This window comes from Eufriesea mexicana, unplaced genomic scaffold (genome assembly GCF_001483705.2).
Source record: "Eufriesea mexicana isolate 0111107269 unplaced genomic scaffold, ASM148370v2 scaffold2917, whole genome shotgun sequence".
Classification (NCBI taxonomy): Eukaryota; Metazoa; Arthropoda; class Insecta; order Hymenoptera; family Apidae; genus Eufriesea; species Eufriesea mexicana.
The window spans coordinates 484,976-504,588 of NW_016910954.1; the positions used below are offsets into that span (position 1 = coordinate 484,976).

Here is a 19,613-nt window from a genome sequence, read left to right on the forward strand (position 1 = left end):
TAAAATTCATCGGGAACGTCGTTCGACGTTTGACGTTTGACAGCAAACGGGTCGCGATTTGCTCTCGCGACAAGGACTCTTCTTCGAGCAGGGGTTAACTATGTTCAACGGATTCGTCGTAGTCTCTACTACGTACGTACTGCACAAGCAACGCTCTAGACCCTCGAGTGACGTTTCGCGAGACGATTGAGGGCGCAGGGAAATTGGCAGCGTGGCCGCGCGCTCGTCGCTCGACGACGGGGTGGAAGCCGAAGAGGGGGTTGGACCGCAAACTGTTGCGTGAAAATAGCGGCGTCTGTCGCTTAATAAAGCGGCGACGAAGGCTAGGCCGGAATAAAAGCTAGGCTACTCTCCCACTTGGGTCTAGGAGCGCGTTGACGCGCGTCGAGATAAACTCACCCTCGCGGCGGAGCGTGCGGCGGCGGGCAACCGAGGGTCGTTCAATTAGAGCGAAAGCCCCTTCTCGCCGAGAGGCAGCTCGCCGTTTACGGCAAGGGTCGAAAACTTTCGAAGGAACGAGGCCGGCAGACGAGGCGGGGTGGAAGAGGGTGGGCTGAGAACGGCGGCGCTCTTCTCTCTGGGATACGCCAGAAGTCAAAGGGAGCGGAGAAAGGAGGAAAAAGGACGAGGGAGAAGACATCGAGGGGGGAGAAAGCTCGGTTGTCGGAAAATGGAGAGAGCGAGAGAGACAGCCCCAGGGACTCGGTGTGCGTGATACACGGCCGGCCGCAACGACACAGAAAAGATTTTTACTGCCGAGAGATTGAACGACGCTCGTCGCTGCGCCGCGTGTCACGGCTCGTAGACTTTATTCTCGCGAGTGTGGTATACCTTTGTCCACGCCATAGGCTGGAAGAGTGGTCACTGAGTAGCCGTGACGACGCAGCGGAGCGCCATAATCATCCCCCTATTCCCGTCCATCGACGGACGCTTCACAGCGGTTTCACCGACTAAGAGGAATCCGCCGTCGTTTTCCACACTCGAGATCCCATATTCGCGATGGCTCGCGAAGCATTCAGCCTTTCCCAGATGCGATCTTTTTTAGCAACAAGTGGTCGACGCGCTTCTTTAACCGTAGGCAGGAAAGCTCGGATCGACCACTCGCGCGGCGCGACTCGTCGTCCGGCGACGGCGATCGTTCTCAACGGCTCGGAACCCGGGGACCGCGAGACGATCCTCGCGGTCGTGGTCGTCGCGGAAGCGTAACCGCGAGGGTTGCGCGTGGATCGTGGAAACGGTGGACACGCGTTGCACGTGTCCTAGCCGATGCGGGACGCGCACGTGTCGCGTGTTTTCGTTGGAAGAAAGCCTGCGTGGAGCGGCTGGATCGGCAGAAACCGTCGGATGACAGAGGGTGGGCGCAGGAAGGGCGACAAGTGGCTGAACGACAAGTGCGTATCCTGCGCGACACTGGCGGAATATCGGGGTGTCGGAGCCGCGGCGTGTGAACGCTGGCAACGAGCGTACGGGAAAAGGAGATATCACGAAGCGGAACGGCCGATGGAGCGTCCCGTCTAGCGACATCTTTCCCCTCTTCGTGAGCGCCATGGGAGCTCTCTGCGTGGGACGCTTAGATTGTGGGAAGATGGTATCGCGCCGGTACGAAATTTAGTGTCAAGATGAGGGAGGCCGGGAGGGGGAGGACGATGTATCGTATCGTTTCACGCATCTCGCGCGATGCCCGATAATTCCAGCCCGATTTGGAGAAGATTGATGCCGGAGGTGTGTAGCGTGTAATGTCCCACCCCCCTCGCGCCACCCCGTGGCTTTTTCCCTTTTTCTCCGGCCGAGAGAAACGCGGCCGAATAAAGCGGTTGATTAACTGCGTTCATATTTCATCGGCGCGGTTGTAATTATGCGCATTCGCGCGGGCCACTTTCTTCGGCCAACGGGGACAGCCGCGTGGGATTTTTCCTATCCGCGAAAGCGATATAAGGGGATTTATGCGGCGTTTCCCGCGAAAATACCGTACACCGCGATCCACGCCGGGGCTCCAGCTCTCGGATTCTTCCACGCCGAGGCGTGATTCACTGGCCTCGGTTTTAACCGCGACAGTAAATTCGACTGTAAACGGCTAAATCTGGTTCGGACGCGTTGTAAAAGCGGCCCACAGCCGCGGCAGCCACTTACCTCGCGCGAATATTAAATCTCTAAATCGTAAAGCGCGCCATTACGCTGTCGTCCATTCAGCCTGAACGGACAATAGCTCCGGCTGAGACATTACGCCGCGAGGAATCCTCGAAATAGGTCAGTTAGCGAGACAGCCGGTATTAAACGAGACAGGCATTATCTGTCCGTTTCCAACGACCTTCGGAATTGGCAAATGACGGCGGTTCTGCTCGTCTTGGTTCGCTCGTTGATATCCTCGCGGAACACGGGGTCCCTCGGCGAGGAACCGGGTAGCCGGGAATCCTGTCATCCCCGGTATACGTGTACGCGCGTATATATACGCACGTATACGGGCAGAATCGACGACGTCGCGATTAATCGCGTGTCGAGATATGGAGAAATAATTTACAACGGCGATAAGGGAAATAAAGTTTGGAATTTCGTGGAAGGAATCGTCTCGCTGCGGAGGTCCCCGATCGCGGCCGGTCGGCTGTTAATCAACCCTAATTAATACGGGGCCGATGTGATCTGGACCCGAAGGAATTAAAAGGCAGCGACGCAGCTGGCGGGGATTAAAGTGGTAAAGGTGTTACGTATCCTTTCGGAGCACGTTGGAAACGTCAAGATTAGCCGGATAACGAGCCGCCTTCTTTGCCGCTACTCCAAACTATAGCGAGAGGATTGGTGCACTGATATCGAAGCGGGCAAAGGGGTTCCCGGTCGGCCGGAAGTAGAAGTCGGGGGCTATAAAGAGACGCTCCGGAGTGATCGGCCTCGAGACAAGTCCGAGCGCGGTAAAGCACAGGTGTACCGTGCCATAATTTACGGCTAGCTAATAAATTTCACCCGGGAATCTTGTTCGTCGGTTTACGCTCGAATCTGGAGTCGTATCGTGGAGCGGTTGCGCGCCAAGTTCTAACGCGAGGACATAAAGCGACCTCGGTGATATTTAGGGGCGACATTAAGGGAAAAATAATCGTCACCGCGAGGTCGCCATTGATAAGACCATACACAGGGATACACGCATACCGTCCGGCCCGAGATCGTCCCGCGCGATCCGTGAAATTTATCGCACGTCACCGGTAAGCGTGGTGAATCGCCCGATTATCGTTTCTCGTTTCCACGACAATGATCCGCTCCACGGATTCCGCGCGTCGCATTCCGATTCCGCGTCGTCCGACACGACGGAATATTTAGCCGACGAGCGATCGGTCTTTACCAACGCGAAGCACTTTGCATCGGGGATCAGAAGTCGAGCGTTTTCAGTCGCGATTCGTCTTCGGGAATCGCGTGGAATTCCACGGACGTGCCGCGCGGATCGCACGCCAGCCGGAGCCTCTCGTTCCACTTCGCATTTCATTTTCACGACGATGCCCGGCCGGTGTCCGAGCGAAAGCAGCAATTCGGAAGCAGCTCGTACGCCGTCGTTATCGTACGAATCGGCCGAGTTCTCTCACGAAGCGCGTACGTGATCCGAGCGACCAGCCGCTTCTCTCTTCGAGATCCGACACGCTCCCGGTGTGAACGGGACCTTAGCCGTCGGGACAGCGCGAGGAATGCATTTGGGGACGCTCGCATCCGCTCTAAGGGCGCGCACCTACCCCCTTAAGTTCGACCGAGTTGACAGCGGACAGACCTCTCCGACGCGAATACGCGAAGCGAATATAGATATATCGACGACGAATGCGACCGGTGGCATGGTCCTCGAGGTAGAGTCAAGGAGGAGAGCAAAAGGAAGGAGGTAATGAAGAAATTGATGGCGAGAGAGAAGCGAGAAGCGAACGGAGACGCGAGGGAGGAGGAGAAAAAAGCGGGACAAGGTGAAAAAGGAGAGAGGCGAGGAGGAGAAAAGGCACACGAGGAAGGAATACGAAAATCGTCGGTCGATCGACGATCGAACGTGTGTTACCTATGCGCGAGTAATAAGCCCCGATATTCCCACACGGGCCCCATCCTGGCCCGCCGTGGGAAACTCATACGTGAGCGGCGCGCGCCAGCCGAGGCGGCAGACGTGGCGCGGCCTTTCCAGCCGAACTATTTCGACTCCGCAGGTGCGGATTTTTTGACTCGGGAACACCGTCCTCGCGCCGCACATTTTTCATCGGGCAGCTGAAGCGACACCGCATCCCATACTCGTCTCCGTTCCAATCGAAGTACAAACGGAGACGATCGCGACGAGGTTCTAATCGGTCCCCGATGACGTTGCTGCAGAACCTAAACTAATCCTCCGTTTGGTCCTTGACTCTGCCCAAAAACCAGTCGAGACTAGAGAGTCGCGGATTTTTGACGCGGAAACACCGTCATCGCGTCGTAAATTTTTCATCAAGCAACTGAAACGATCTCACATCCTGTACTCGTCTCCGTTCCGATAGAAGAAGTACGAATGGAGACGATCGCGACGAGGTTTTAACCACTTGCGCTATAAAGACGTGCCACGCACGTCGAGGTGCTTTTGTTCCAATGACACCAGCGACGTGCATACCACGTCAATGTAACGCCTTACCGCGTGTTATATTGTAGAGCGCGACAGGGCAACCGAAAGTTAAATCGTAGCGCAAGTGGTTAATCTTAGACTGGTCATCCGTTTCGTCCGTGACTGCGCCCGAGAATCAGCCGGGACTAGAGAGTCGCGGATTTTTGACGCGGAAATATCGTCATTGCGCTGTAAATTTTTCATCGGCCAGTTGAAACGATGTCACGTCCTGTACTCGTCTCTGTTCCGATCGAAGAAGTACGAACGGAGACGATCGGAACAGATGTTTTAATCTTAGACTGGTCCTCCGTTTCGTCCGTGACTGTGGCCGAGAATCGGCCAGGATTTTCGACGCGGAAATATCGTCATCGCGCTGTAAATTTTTCGTCGGGCAGCTGAAACGATACCGCATTTCGAGCCCATCTCCGATGGAAGAAATACGAACAGAGACGATCGCGGCGAGGTTTTAATCGGTCCCCGAAGTTGCTCGAGGACCTAGACTGGTCCTCCGTTTCGTCCGTGACTGTGCCCGAGAATCGGCCGGGATTTTTGACGCGGAAACATCGTCATGGCGCCGTAAATTTTTCTTCGGTCAGCTGAAACGGTGACGATCGCGACGAGGTTTTAATCGGTCTCCGACGACGTTGCTCGAGGACCTGGGTAGGTCCTCCGTTTCGTCCGTGACTGCGGCCGAGAAACAGCGGAGACTGGAGAGTGCTGTCGCAATTTGCACCGTAATAACGCGGTTTCGCGGTAATTTTTAGACACCGTGGTACCGGCGTCTGCCTGCGGCCGTGAAGATGCTTTTAATGTTTTAATCTTCTGTAACGTATTAAAATCACCTCGTGGAAGGGCCCAGCCGCGGCCCCGGCGCTGTCGGTATGGTCGCGGACCACGCTCGATCGCTTGTTTATAATTCTTCGCGTGCACTGAGGAAGCAATTTAATAATAATAACGGGCGGCAGCGCGGATTCTACACGGGGCGAGCGTACGCGATCATCGTATATCTATACACGTACGCGTGTATAATCGTTTATCGTAATAATGGTGGCCCCTAGTGTGCGTGCGGCGTAATGTACACACCCATACGAATGGACAGCTGATTGCAACTTATGTTGCAGCAGTTATTACCCGGCGTCCGTGGAAGAGGGAAGAAGAATTAAGCGAGCCCGATAGTTCGTGTCCCAGAATTCGCCCGTGTGCACACGCACACGTGCACACGGGGTGGGTCGGCGCGGGGGCCGGGCGGGTGGCGGAGAACGGAAGGGTGGAAGGGAAGAAGGGAATACATGGAAGGTGAATCTGGGCCTTGATCGGGTCCGAGGCAGCGCGGCTGCAGGTGCCCGGAGAAATTGGCGGCACGGCCGCGGCGGCCGCAGTCGCGGCGCGGGTAGGGACGCGAGCGAAGCGTGCAAGAGGGAGGCGAGGGCAACGGGCCGATGCTGCACGCGCCTCTGACGCACCGATGCCACCGATATCTTCTTAAACTTTCCTATCCGCTCGTTCATGCCCGACTAAATGCCTATAATTTCCGCCATGATTACAGGGCACCGTAACCAACGCCCTATGGACCCATGCTGTTCCACCGCGAGAAGCTCGTTACGTGGGACCCCCGAAATTGAAACGGAACGAGCTCTCTCGCCTTCCATCGCGAGAGACCTCCCTCTCTATCTCCAACCCTCTATCGCTCCCTGCTTTTCCTCTGTCTCGGGCGTACGCGAGAGGGTAACGTCGCACGCCATCGTAACCATATCTAAATTCCCGTTCCGTGGTCGGATCCAAGACTACGAGGACCATCTCATAGGATCATTGCGGGTCAGTATGGTTAAACAAACACAGAAATTGAACGGTTCTAGGGACAGCTGTCGTTCCCCCTTCGATTCCAAGCAGCGAGGAATTGATAATCGCTGAACGGTGGAAAATGGTAGGAAAAATCAGCGCGATCTACTCGTTCCAGGTCGCGTGTACCGTGAGAACGATCTGATCTCGGGTATATCGGACGACAAACTCGATAAAACTGATTCGGTGTCGTCGACAGACCTGGTGGTCGATCGCTTGCTCGAGGATGCGACTCTCGTGATCGAGATTCGTTAACGGAGGATCGTTACGCAAAACGCGATGCTTGAGAACAGATGCGACTTACGCGTATTTGCATACGCGAGATGTCGATTTCGCGTTGGGAAGTCGAGTCGATTTACGCAGTTGTTATCAATTTCGACGAGCGTTTTCGAGAGCACCGTGCAATTTTCCGCGGAACGTTTGAACGGAACGGAGCGCTGTGTTATTACGATAACGCGTGACACGGGCGGCCCACCTGTGCGCCGTGTAAATTATTCGAAATACGATTTCTTCGAGTATACCTGCTCGGTGGACGATGTAAATCGGTTGAAGAATCGCGGGGGAAAGTATAGCGTATATTACGAAACGCGATTACGCGAGGTACAGGTGAGAGCGCGGAAATGATATTAGCGTCGCGACGCGTTCGAGGACGTACCTCGTGTCGGGAATAAGGGCGTCGCGTGGCGTCGGTGCCGATCTCCCGCGCTTTTTCTCCGCAGAGAGCGGATCGATCGAACGAGATCGGAAGCATCGACTGGAAAAAGAAATCGTCTGCTCACCTCCTGCTGTTGAATGAGGAAGTCAGGGGCGGGCGGTGGCGGGGGTGGTTCCGCTGCGGAGACCTCTTGGAGCAGTCCCACGTGCTCCCAGCAATCTTCCGATATGTCCATGATCGTCCCTCCTCTTGCTGCTGCTGCTCGGTGCTGGAACGTGTTCTGGGCCGAACGGGACGCGAAATCCGCGCGGCGGGACGTCGCGGGCCCGGATCAATCGGTTCGTCCTCGCCGGCTTTCTCTCGGTTTCCTCCCCTTAACTGGCGCGGCTCGGATGGAAAAACCGGAAACTCTGTCGACGCACTTGCTTCACTCTCTATATCTTTATCTCTGTCTGCGCTGCTGCGTTCGGTGGAGTACCACCGAGTTCGCCTCTTTCTCCCTCTCTCGTGGTGGCCGTCTCCGTGGCCGGAACCCTGTCACTCGTGAACCGGGATACGTGCGGCGTTCGAGGTAGTCGCGAAGACCGGCGACGCGCGGAAAAAGAAGCGAACGGAGAGAAGGCACGAACACACGGTAACCGTCGACACGGCGTGTCGCGTGACCCGCGTTCTATGACGACGACGACGGCGTCGAGGACGACGACGGCCGTCGGTGGTGGTCAGTCGGCGTGGAATGAAGTTGGCCCGCGGGTTAGGTTGGGTTAGCCGAGCCGGAGTTGCAGCATCAGAGCGGAGAGGGACGAGAGGGCAGAGCGCGCGAGCGAGCGAGCAAGCGAGCGAGCTAGCAGGCCGCGGAAAGAGGGGAGCGAGAGGAGCGAAGAGCAGAACAGAACGGAACGGAACGGAGCGGAGCGAGCAAGCGGACGAGCGTGCGAGCGAGAGGCGTCGAGGGGCGATGCAGCGAGGTAGAACGAGGCGCGACGAGGAGCGACGAGGAGCGCGAGGCTGGAGAAAGGGGGAAAAGCGAGAGAGAGAGAGAGAGAGAGAGAGTGAGAGAGAGTGCGAGCGAGAGACAGCGGGTGGGGTTGGAGAGAGAGAGGCGTAAGGCGTAAGTCTGCCCTAGTCGCTCGCTTAACCGTGCAGGAGGTGGCGCCAATATAACCCGTACTCCACCTCCGTCCGACAAAGAGCTTGCGTATACCTGTATGCGCCTGTTGGTAGGCCATACCGCCTACCGACTACCGTATTGCAGGATTCGCGATCCGTGCCGCCGGTAATTATCGCGATTCCGCTTATATTCCGTCATACCCGTTCTTTTCGCGTCCTCCGTCCGCGCTTCCTCTTTGCCCGCTCCGTGTCCCTTTTTCCGCTCGTCTACGCGCTCGCGCCCCGAAGCCCCGGTCCGCGGAGCGCGGCTTTGTACTCCTGTCCGCGCCGTCTCCGTGTCGGCTAAGCGAACAAGAATCTACGATTCCGTCTGCGTTTCCGCGATGACATCTCGGCCGATGTAAACAACCACGCGCCCTCGCGCCACGAGGAAATGTCCTCGATATATCATTCTCCTCCGTTGCATCCTGATGCACGGGATATCGATCCGCGTCGTAAATCTCCCCGCCGACGATTAACACCTTTCGAGATCCAGCCAGAGTATATCGCGTTACTTATCGCAATTACCGCAATTCTCCATTTCCCCGGGTCGATCCGTCGACAAGGGGAGACCGGCAACGATAGCTCGTTGGCGCCGATAAACGATCGTTATCCCCGATCGAACTGCCCTTGCCTTTCGCGTACACCTCGCCGGATAATCGCCCACGACGTGGGCGGCAAGGCGGCATCCGCGTCAACTCGCCGACCAACGTCCTCTCCGCGAACCAGATCTCCTTTCCTCGTCCTTACCATCGTTCCATACTAGCCTCTATCAACGACTGTTCGCCGTATTCGTTATCCGTCGTCTTCGTTTACCTCATACCTCATACCGGCGACCTGTCAAAATTCCGTCAACGCTACTAGCTACGTTCTTCCGTCTGTTTCCTCCTCGATCGCGAACCAGAGGAGTCCTTCGAGACCTCTTCGCGACGAATCTTGAGGAAAACCTCGCGGTAGCGTTTGCTATCCGTCCCGATACCGAATAGTAGCGACCTGTCAAGATTCCGTCAACGCTACTACCTGTGTTTGCCTGTTTATTTCCTTTGGGACCCCGAATTCGAGGAGTTCTCCGAAATCTCTTCGTGACGAATCGTGAGGAAAATTTCGCGATAGCGTTTATCATCCGTCGTCTTCATTTACCCGATACCGAATACCAACGACCTGTCAAAATTCTGTCAACGCTACTACCTAGGTCCGTCCGTTTGTTTCCTCTAAGAGTCGAAATGTAAGGAGTCCTCGGAGACCTGTTCGTGACGAATGTTGGGAAAAGCAGCGCGTTAGGTTAAAAGTTAATCGCAGGTACTCGTGGTTATCGCGAGTCTTCCCGCGCCGTTTACCGTGCACTCGCGTCGCGCACGAGTCGTGCAACGCGAGGAACGCTTGGCGGAGCAAATGAACGGCTTGCCAGTGGCGTTATTGCACGTTGTCACCGTGGTGTTTGCCGCGAGTTTTTCCGCCGACTCTCGCCACGTCGTCCCCGCACGGCAAATCGCAATACGGAGAAGCGAGCGGGCTCGTGATCGCTGCACGCTCGGCTCGGAAACGCGTGCCTCGGCTCGAGCGTGATGCCAGTTCGCGTATACGTCAACGAACCCCTATATTTAGCGACACACTTTTTGCCAGCGATACACCGTGCCACGAGCAAAATGTCGGCCAACGTTTTCGTGGGCTTACAACCTGACGCATACTTAACGCGTTGTCCGGCCGTGTACGCTTTGATTGCCTCGAAATACTTTTTCGATGCTCGCGCGCTACGCACGCCGGTCGCGCGACTTACACGAGCGAGCGCGCAAAAGAGGAAAGCACGAGCGCGCGGACAGCGAGCAGCAGCGGGCTGCTGTCGAACCAAGGGTTGGAATGCGATATGAATGCGTTAATGCGTCGTTACTGACAGCGACACGAATCGTTGATAGTACTTTCGGCCCTTCTTCGTACGCGCGCTGCCACCCCTCCATCGCCATCGGTGCACCCCAACGTTTTCACCCTTTTCCCCCACTGTGCGTTCCCCTTTTTCCTTTTTCGGTTTTTCCGTTTTTTCCCCCCCGTTTCGTCGATTCCACCGACGATTGCATCGGCGGCACGAGGTTTTAATTTCACCCCTGTCGCTCGCGTCGGACTGGCGTACCTGGCTTAAAATTCTACTAATAGTCGCCACTTGGCAGTCGCTATTATCGCTCGGACACACTCCGAAATAGCTCTGGCTGCCACATCGATGTCAAAGATTGATCGCAGCGGACTGCGACATTCTCGTGGAACGTGGACGCATCGATAAACGCGATCGCTGCCACGTCGGGGAACCTCGGATCACGGATCGCGTTCGAAAAATTCGCGTGTATCTCGGTTGGATTCGGTCCGGAGGAAGAAAATCGGGATGTCTATTTATACGAGATAGCGATCTACGACGGCGGGTTAAACGTTTGGCGCGAAAGGTTCGGGCAAACAGCCGGTGAATTTCCTCGGTATATGTATCGGGGAGAAAAAATGCCGAGCTATTAGCCGCGCCAAGGTATACTTTGCTCTTTTCATGCATGGGCCTCCTAGCCACCAACGACAACGCGACCCCGTAGAGTGTTGGTCGAGCCCTCGACTTTGTATGCACGGAAAGCCGCTTTACGACGTCAACGAAGGGGACACGCGCGCTTCGGTTGGATACCAGCCATGATAATATGTAATGCCTGTATAGAGCCAAGTGCTCGATCGCGAATCTTTGAAGTTCGAACTGGCTTTCCGCCGACAAACCCGAGCCGCTGCGATCGAGTACTAAAAATCATCGGGTAAAACTATGAGAAAGCCAAACACACGACTCGGGTACGCTGGTACTCTCGCGACCGCATCGGCTGCCAAGCAGTCCTTATATTCCTTCTTTCCTCCTTTTTTCTTTTTCTTCCCTTTTTTACCCTCCTTCCTTCCTTCCTTCCTTCCTTCCTTCCTTCCTTCCTTCTTGCCCCCTCCTTTTTTCGGTACGCGAAACGAGCAGTATATACGGGCGAGCACCTGTGGCCACTTTAAACGATGCCGTGGTAAACGGTAGTCAGGATAGATTGAACGGTCCGATAGGGTTTTAGCTCTCTTCTTTTGCCGTGAGGATCGGGACTCGCGCTTTAACCCCTCGACTCATTAGAGCCCATAACTCTGTTCAGCGAAACGTTTTACGTTGGCTGCCGTGTGGTACGTAGCCACCGAAAGGAAGCTCGCCGCATTATACCGTATTTTAGCGTGCGACGCGTATCTCTCATGTTTCGAACGAAATTTATTCCTCGGACGTGGAGTCACGGACTCGTTAGCGGTGTACATTAATCGCGATAACTGTTTCAAAACTGATTCAGGTACCCCGATGGTATAATGCAGCGTATAATACCGTAATAATTGTACGGAATCGACCACGACGGACGTGACGTTCGACCAGGGGCGCCGCATCTTTTTTCCACCGCGATATCCACCGCCGTTGGTTTTTAGGGCTATCGAAACGACGCGACGCGGCCACCAGCTACTACTCGGCTAGAAACGCGTCCGCTTTGTTCCGTGTTATTGCCGTTTTTCCCGCGGACCTCCCACTGTCCTTCTAACGAGACCACCGAAGGTACGCCGGCTAAAAAGCCCGCAAGAAACTCACCAAAGTACGCTCTTTATACGGCGTGTTTTATATCGCAGCCAATTCGAGTGAGTGCAGTCGCTCCAATTATGGGCGAATAATATAAGTCGCTGCACGAGGATACGCGCTACCATCGCGATCCTTTATATGGCAAAAACGATAGAGAGCGCGAAGTCCGTCATCGGGCTTCGAATTTACTGTTACGCGTCGCCGCTGCTTGCCATCCGTGGCAGAGAGGATCGCATGATCTAGATGCCGTTTTTCCTTTTCTTTTTTTCCTCTCCCTGTAACGCGCTCGCATTTGCGCCTCCGCGTCGCGTTATCGCGTTCCCCGATGCGTGCGTGCGTGCGTGCGTACGCGCGAGTAACTCGCGACCTTAGCCGAGAATCCCTTGGCAAAAACCGAGCCGGCGCTAATGCTCCCGTTCCACCCTGTTCTCCATCGCCGCGGCATGCATTCCGGTAAACCACAACGGGAAGAGAATTTTATTCGAAAATCGAGGTAAAAGCCGGGAAACGTAGCCGCTTTATCGCGGATGTTGCTTCGCGAATAGGCTCGATTATGCGAATAGTCGGATCGGGTGTAACACGAACGTACTACACCCGTTCCGCAATTTGTTTTTGTTCCGTGGAAACCGGCCGGGTATAGGGTGTACGATTTGTAAATGGAGCGAGGTTGTAGAAAATACAATAGCTCGTTACCGAACTATGATTCTATTCGTCGGGATACGGTTTACCGGAATTCGGCACGTGTTGCCCCGTTCATCGCCGGGGGAGGATGGGGGAAAAAAATTGGCAGGGGGTTCGAAGGCGGAGATTGTTTGTTTCGTAAACGTTTTGGCCGAACGCGAAAGAAGTTGGCGGAAGGCATACAGGTTACATAATGAATTCTTGTACGCGCTCGGATAAGCGTGTAGAATAAAAAAGCATTCCTCTGTTGCATTGTCCGGGAATTAATTAAAATGGCGCGAGAACAAACGGCCGGAGAGAATTAGAGGGTGGGAGGGAGAGGGAGGGGGAGGGAAGAAAAGAAGCTCGCGGTTCTCGTCGGAATCCCAGCGGCGACATATCACTGGGCGGTAGATCACACGAACTCTTTCGCAGTTTGCACCGGACGGATAAAGCGCTGCAGCGGCTGCAGGCTCGCGCATCTTTTACGTATGCACGAGCATAAGCATAACGCAGGGGAACATGGGTAGATGATATCGTGGATGCACCTACGGGGCCACGGGGCGTCGACGCGATTCCTTTGTCCTCGTTCTTGGCCGCTCGTTCTTCTTGCTGCAACCGCCTCGCCCCCGGACGACCTCTTGGTGCACACACACATTTTGTTCGCGGAAATACCACGGCCAATCTCGTGCATCAATCCTGCCGGGTTTAGAATCGTATCAAAGAACACGCTGCGTGCCGGCTACCGCGGTCCCGGAGATTACCATCTCATCTCCGCGAGATGCCTGATACTGTTATTCCGCGTCGCCACGATTCCTTTCTTTTCCCCCCTTTTACCTGCGCGGACACAAATCCGTATCCTCGCGGTTGTAATTATTTTAATCGTGCCGATCTCTGATCGCCACGACCCTTGTAAACGGTGTTACAAAATACGCTTAATGCGCATTCGCGGCCGCGTTTAACAGCGTCGTCGGCCATTTCGCTGCCGCGATCGCGCGGCCATTAACAATGCCGAAAAATTATTTCGCCCGCGAAACGGTTCTCCGTTCCGAGCTCTCAAGAGGGAGAGAAAGAGAGAGAGAGAGAGGGCTGGATCGTTACTCGTCGTTTCGTTAGAATATCGCCGATAAAAGGGCTTTAATTACAAAGCCACCACGACCACGCTTCCTGTCATGCGGACACGCATGTGCGTGCCGCGAGTACACTCGTCCCTCCTCGGCCTGCCAGTCTTTTGTACCTCGTGTATATATGTATTTCTGCACACGCTCGCCGATTAGTAAGACCATTTTCTTCATTACGAAACATTGTTGCGAAGAGCCATTCTCATTATGGTTACCCGATTATCTGGGTGATCTTGTTCGAGGCTGCAAGTATTATGCAAATCATAGACTTTCTTCTTTACCCCGTGTATCCGCGCGTCGCGCATACCACGCCGATTAAATCGACGCGATTAAGATGTTTGACTATCCAATCTTGTCTGGAATTAACCAACTTTCTCGCTGATCCTATCGCGGCCTGTCCTTTTTCATATCTCATTCCCCACGCGGCAAAAACCGGGAATGCGTGTTACGTTTATGTCGAATAACGCGCGCGTGAAATCGAGAACGCGGGATTTCTAGCAGAGCCCCGGCTACCGATCCCCCGACAACGCGCTCGTGTAGCTAACAAACAGCTCGCAACTGTTTCGAATATGCCGGTATTTATCCGCGTCACCCGGTTAATCGACGGCTGAAAACGCGCGAATTCTCAGACACCCGTTTCGGATGGTTATAAAATCAACGGAGCTGTTCGACTCGAGCTCGTAAACGGATCATACGGCGTGATAAAAGTCGGAATCAATCATTTTATCGGCCATTGTTGATGCGTGTGGCAGCACTTAAATCGCCGTGTTTAAAGCTCCATCTACCTATGCACGGTTATTCGCATTAGTTTGTGCGACGGGTTCGTCGGCCGGATGTTTGCAGCGATGGAATATAACGCGTCGGACTGCTAAAAGGTTTTACGAATCGTCTATTTGCGCGGGCAGAATCAAATATCTAGTTCCATCGTCGGTTAATACGTTTGGCTGTGAAGTGAAAAATCGGTTTTCGCGATGGTCGCCGTTCTCCTTTTTTTTCCTCCGCGCCTGTTTTTTCTTCTCTTTTTTTTCTCTCTCTCACTTTTTTTCTCTACGTGTATCGCGACGTGAGATGCGAGCTAGCAGCTGGGATCGCGCGTTACATATTCCATCGCGTCCTACACAATTATAATGCAATTAAATTGACTCGTATTATGCGTTATGCATGAGGAGCAACGATTGCACTCGTTACTAATGATGTTAACAATTTTTTTTGCGGTGCAATATGATTACAGCTCGTTAGTACATTATTAAAGAAAGAAATTACACGTTGAGTTCGTGTATGCATTTTCACGCATACGTAATTTTTATTTGCATTTCGAAGTAGCAATTAGACATCGTTCACTTGTTCCGATGACTTATAATGCGACGAAAGATTTTCATAATACTATCGCGTACAGTGTATTAATATGCAACGAGCACATAGCAGTTAAGTAGCTATATCGAATTTAGAAAAACGTTATACGCTAGCCGCGTACGTTTAATACAGTCGTGGTTTAATTTTAGTTCGCTCGGTGAATTCGTTATACGTACCGTGCGACACAGCGGTCGTTTTTATCGACAGTGCGGCGAGCAGTGGCGACGGGCGGCGCTGCTGTGCCGGCCAGTAGTGACAACATGGCGACGCCCAGTGAGCTGTCTCTCGAGGAGATTCGCAAGTATTTATTGGAAAACGGTGGTACGGCTCGCAATCACGACGTGGTGAAGCACTTCAAGAGATTCCTAACGGATCCGGAAACACGAGGTACGTTCGGAATACGACGCACGGCGTAGTCGAATGGCTGTCTCGTTTTCGCAAGGTGTGACCTCGATGTTACACGGTGCGCTGTGTGTAAACACGAGACAGACGTTAATATTCGTCGCACTCGACGTTAAATCTAACGACAGCTGGTGAATATTGTGCAAATTTACGTTCCAGTCGAGGCACGAAATCGGTTCAAGGAGTACGTAAACACCCTGGCTGCTATAAAGAACGAAGAGGTGCGTCATCGAGTAGCAATTTCCTTCCGCCTTGACAGGAGCGACTTGTTGCGCGTTTTGCGACGTTGCCGCTTTTTCCGACGTCTCGCGCGATTGATAGAAACGCGACGTTACCTACTAAACCATATTTTTACAACTTTTTTTTATTCCTACTTTATCGAACGTTCCATGTCGCGCGTTTCGTTCTAAAACGTACGATATATTTCGTTAGTTTACGTAATATTTACGATTGTTCGAAACATAACCGTTCTTGAATTGCTCGAATCTTTTTTTCCCGTTTTTTTCCTACATTTGAATACGAGTCTGTTCGCGAAAGAGAGCGAGAGAGAGAGAGAGAGAGAGAGAGAGAGAGAGAGAAGAAGAAACGAATAAACAAACAAAACTGTTGGTGCAGGGAGAAAAATATTTGGTTCTGAAGAAGAAGTATCGTCAAAACCTCGTGGAACTGTCGACTCCGGAGCAGTGCTCGTCACCGATCGGCACTCCCGACATATCTACCCCGGTTTCTCCTTTACGAGTTCCACCACCTTACCGACCACCGCCTCCCGCGCCCCTCAGCCCGCCGGCGAATAACACAAACACTCACCGCGAGGAGTCGTGTTCGAATTTCGTCCGCGAGGAGGCCGCTATCAATGCGCGGAAAAATGGCGTTGATCGTGTCGAGACCGGATTTTCAACGTCGTCTCCTCCTGTACCGCCACGCCGTAAAAGTCAAGATAAGATCAAGATCGAGAATAAGGAGAACGTGGACAGGAATAGGGGAGGATCGGAGGCAGTTATCAAGGTCAGTCTTTTCCGCATACAAGCGCGATGAAAAAAAGTACGTGAAATTTTATCCAGGGTACAAGGATGTAGGATGAGGAGAGAGGTTGTTAAGTATATGGGCGTTAATTAAAAGAATATCGAGTTTTTCGTGTCCCGGCTAAGATTCCTTTATAATAAGGCAGTCATACGCGGGACGAGGGACAGGCGTTTGATAAAATTTCACGTCTTTTTCCTCCGCACACATGCACGCCGCGTAATACGTTGTTCATAGTGTCCCGGTGTGGTCATATATGTATGTAAATAAGTGTGCAAGCGATAAAATGGTTGAACACGTTTTCGCTTTATCGGGTAATTACCGAGACCAGATAATTTGGGTATTATTGAGCAATAGTGTTGCGTGTACATGGTTTGGTTATGTAGAAAGGTGTTCATGGTTACAGTAAATGTCACTTATGCAGTATGATAGCGAACGCAGTACACGCTACATCGGTGTCCCTCATCCTGCACCGAAAGCTTAACGTCCTCTCATAACGATATCGGCATTCGCGTCACGCGTGCCGATCAAGCCTTATTTTCACGACTCCGTTCCGTCGTTCACAGTCATTTGGCATGCTTAAACACCACGTGTACGTAGTATTGTCTCGCTTTAATTAGTGTGGTAGCATGATAGTATGGCATAGATAAGCACTTCTTCCCGGTGTGTATCAGCCGTGTCGAGTGCCCATATATTTCGCACACGGTTTATGTCACCCTCTCTCTCTCTCTCTCTCTCTCTCTCTTTCTCTCTCTATCTCTTTCTGTTGCTCTGTTGCTCTGTCTCGTTGTTGGTTCCGCCTTTTATCAGTAGTAGTTGGACGCAGCGTAGCGCGTCGCTATCCTCCGAGACTTGACAATTCGAGATATTAAACGTGCAGGAAGATGAGGCTGTCGCGACGAATCCGGGCTCAACCGAGCAATTAAGCTTCCGCGAGCGGATGCAACGTTTCAACCGGATGGCTAGCGAAACCGATCTCCAAGGCAGGCCTAACGGCACTATCACACCTACTAAAAAGCGATCTGACAAGGTAACCGATAATCTTCTAATCATTTTTTCTTCTCTTTTTCACCCTAAAACGATTACAGCCGCTCATCCGAGCGTTATATCGAAGCGTTAGATCCACGACGTCGATCCTCTCTCGCATCGTGGATCGCCGTTGCGGCGCGGAAGTCGCCGCGATTATTTTGTCGTTCGTCCAGCCTGTGTTCTATCCTGCAGCTATTCGGTTCATTGACTAACAAATCGCGCGAGGCATTCCATCGCAGCTTCGCGATGCACGCGCAGCGAGCTCGCGAGGTGCGCCCGGGCGTATAACTGCCTAATCGGGATCGGTAATCGGTGCGCGGTGGTTCGGTTCGGAAATAACGGAACCATACTCGCGATTAGGGGAATGCGGACCGGGGTACGGATAAACCGGGCGTGGAAAGTGGCGCGTGGTCCGAGGAAAAAGTAGAAAGCACAGGAACAACGGGAGAGACGCGCGCGTGTAATCGCGGGAATAATGGGTATCGATGCCTATTATTAATGCCGTAACGCGTACCCGGGGCGTTCGTGGCTAATTATTCGACGATACCGCTCGTACGCGTTCGAGTTACGCTTCGGTATAGTTATTAAACCGTACAAACGGCGTAATCGTGCGGCTAATGCTCTGACATATTCCTCGTCCCGTATAAGATATCGACAAATTACTTTGCTCTAACAGAAAGCTTATACTATCTCGCTGTGATCTTCACGCGGATGTAATTCATGTGAGAACACGTATCAAGCAGCTCCCCTGTTATAAATAAGTATCTTTTATTTCCTCGAGATAAGATCGGTTAATAACACGAGGCGTTTTTAAGCGTTTCGCCTTCAAATCATAACTACCCATCTGCGAGCGTTTCACGTTTGACACTGAATTATCGGGGTGTAAAAAGCGAAGGAATCGAGACGACCGTGGTGGACAGCCGGCTCTCGATATATCGAATAATCCACACGCAAGGATACGCGTCCTTTTTTATTCTATCCTCTCTCCCCGCCGGCCTTTTTTTCCTCCTTTTTGGCGAAGAAGGGACGCGGTGCGTACAGGTCTGACTGCTCATCTTGCATACCGAATAGACTACTAAGAATCCTTTTCTCGTATCCTTTACACGCGCGCCTCCCGCCAGTCAGCTCCTCTGCATCCTTCTCCTTCTGCCCTCCCGCCGTTCCTCCCCTCTCGCTCTCTCTTTCCTTACTCTTTCTCATCTCGTCTGTCGCTGTTCGTGCGCCGTTTATCGCGGCGAGCAATATTCATCGCATTTGAATATCCTGCGGGCGGTATCTCGCGTACCGATCAGGATGTTGCGTCGATGTTGCCGTAAATCATAATTAGCCGCGCCTGAAAATTAAAAGTGGAGGAGGCAGACGCCGCGGGAACGAGAGGATCCTTTCCGCCGCGGCCGCAAAGCTTGCACGATCACCACCGCTCGTCCTTTACGCGCTCGATTCTCCATCATAATTTCGATATGTTTATCGTGCCGAACGATTAAAAGGACCGGCCACGTGGAACCCTCCGCGGCAGTCGGAAGGAACCGGGCCCCTGTTCCCTCTGCGCTCCAACCACTATACTTCGCGATCCAACCGTATATGCGCTAAGTACCCCGCTGCATTTACATATTCTCGACAATTTTCCTATTCGTTGCGTTATCCTCGTCCATCTTCGAACAATAGAATATCGTCTGCGTGACCTACGATAACCCCCTCCTGCTATCTAGATCGTTCGTCCTTTCAGAGGAACGGGGTTGAAGGAAAAAGGGGGAGAAGAAAGAGGAGAAAAATGGGAAAAAATGGCCGGGTCGGAGGAGAAAGATTATTCGATATCTCGCGCGTGTAAGCGATGTAAAGTTAACCGGAAATACGAATCGCTTAGAGCCCCGGCATTCGTCTATGTTCCGTTCGCCGCAAAGGAGCTCATGGGTGGCGCGTGGGCCCAACGATAATTATTTATTATTCAGCCGTCATCATCTATTTGTGGCGGCCCGTCTTTCATGTACGAATCCAACCGGCCGGTTGTTAATTTTTATTAGTCGTGAGCGTGGATAGGGTTTCGGGACATGCCGAGAGAATCCTCTCGCCTCCGGACATCCTGTAATCTCTTGGGAGCTCTCTCTCTCTCTCCCCCTCTCTCTCTTTCTCTCTCTCTCTCTCTCTCTCTCTCTCTCTCTCTCTCTCTCTCGGCAGGCAAGGCGTCCGCCCGGTCGGAGCTTTCTT

General features: G+C 53.1%; 1 protein-coding gene across 6 annotated transcripts in view; it reads left to right on the forward strand.

The window, feature by feature from the left end:
• Nucleotides 1-15,217: 15,217 nt before the first annotated feature.
• sowah (ankyrin repeat domain family member sosondowah) overlaps nt 15,218-19,613 on the forward strand; it is a 168,900-nt gene continuing 164,504 nt past the window's right edge. For 5 of the 6 annotated variants that reach the window (XR_001890433.1, XM_017904353.1, XM_017904351.1 and 2 more), the window contains exons 1-4: nt 15,218-15,344; nt 15,519-15,580; nt 15,975-16,364; nt 17,260-17,409. Coding sequence is in view for 5 of the 6 variants with exons in the window: in XM_017904353.1 (XP_017759842.1) it covers nt 15,218-15,344; nt 15,519-15,580; nt 15,975-16,364; nt 17,260-17,409 (729 nt within the window). In the remaining variant the exon portion in view is untranslated. The remainder of the gene's footprint in view (nt 15,345-15,518; nt 15,581-15,974; nt 16,365-17,259; nt 17,410-19,613) is intronic. The other variant, XM_017904354.1, reaches the window with a different exon arrangement.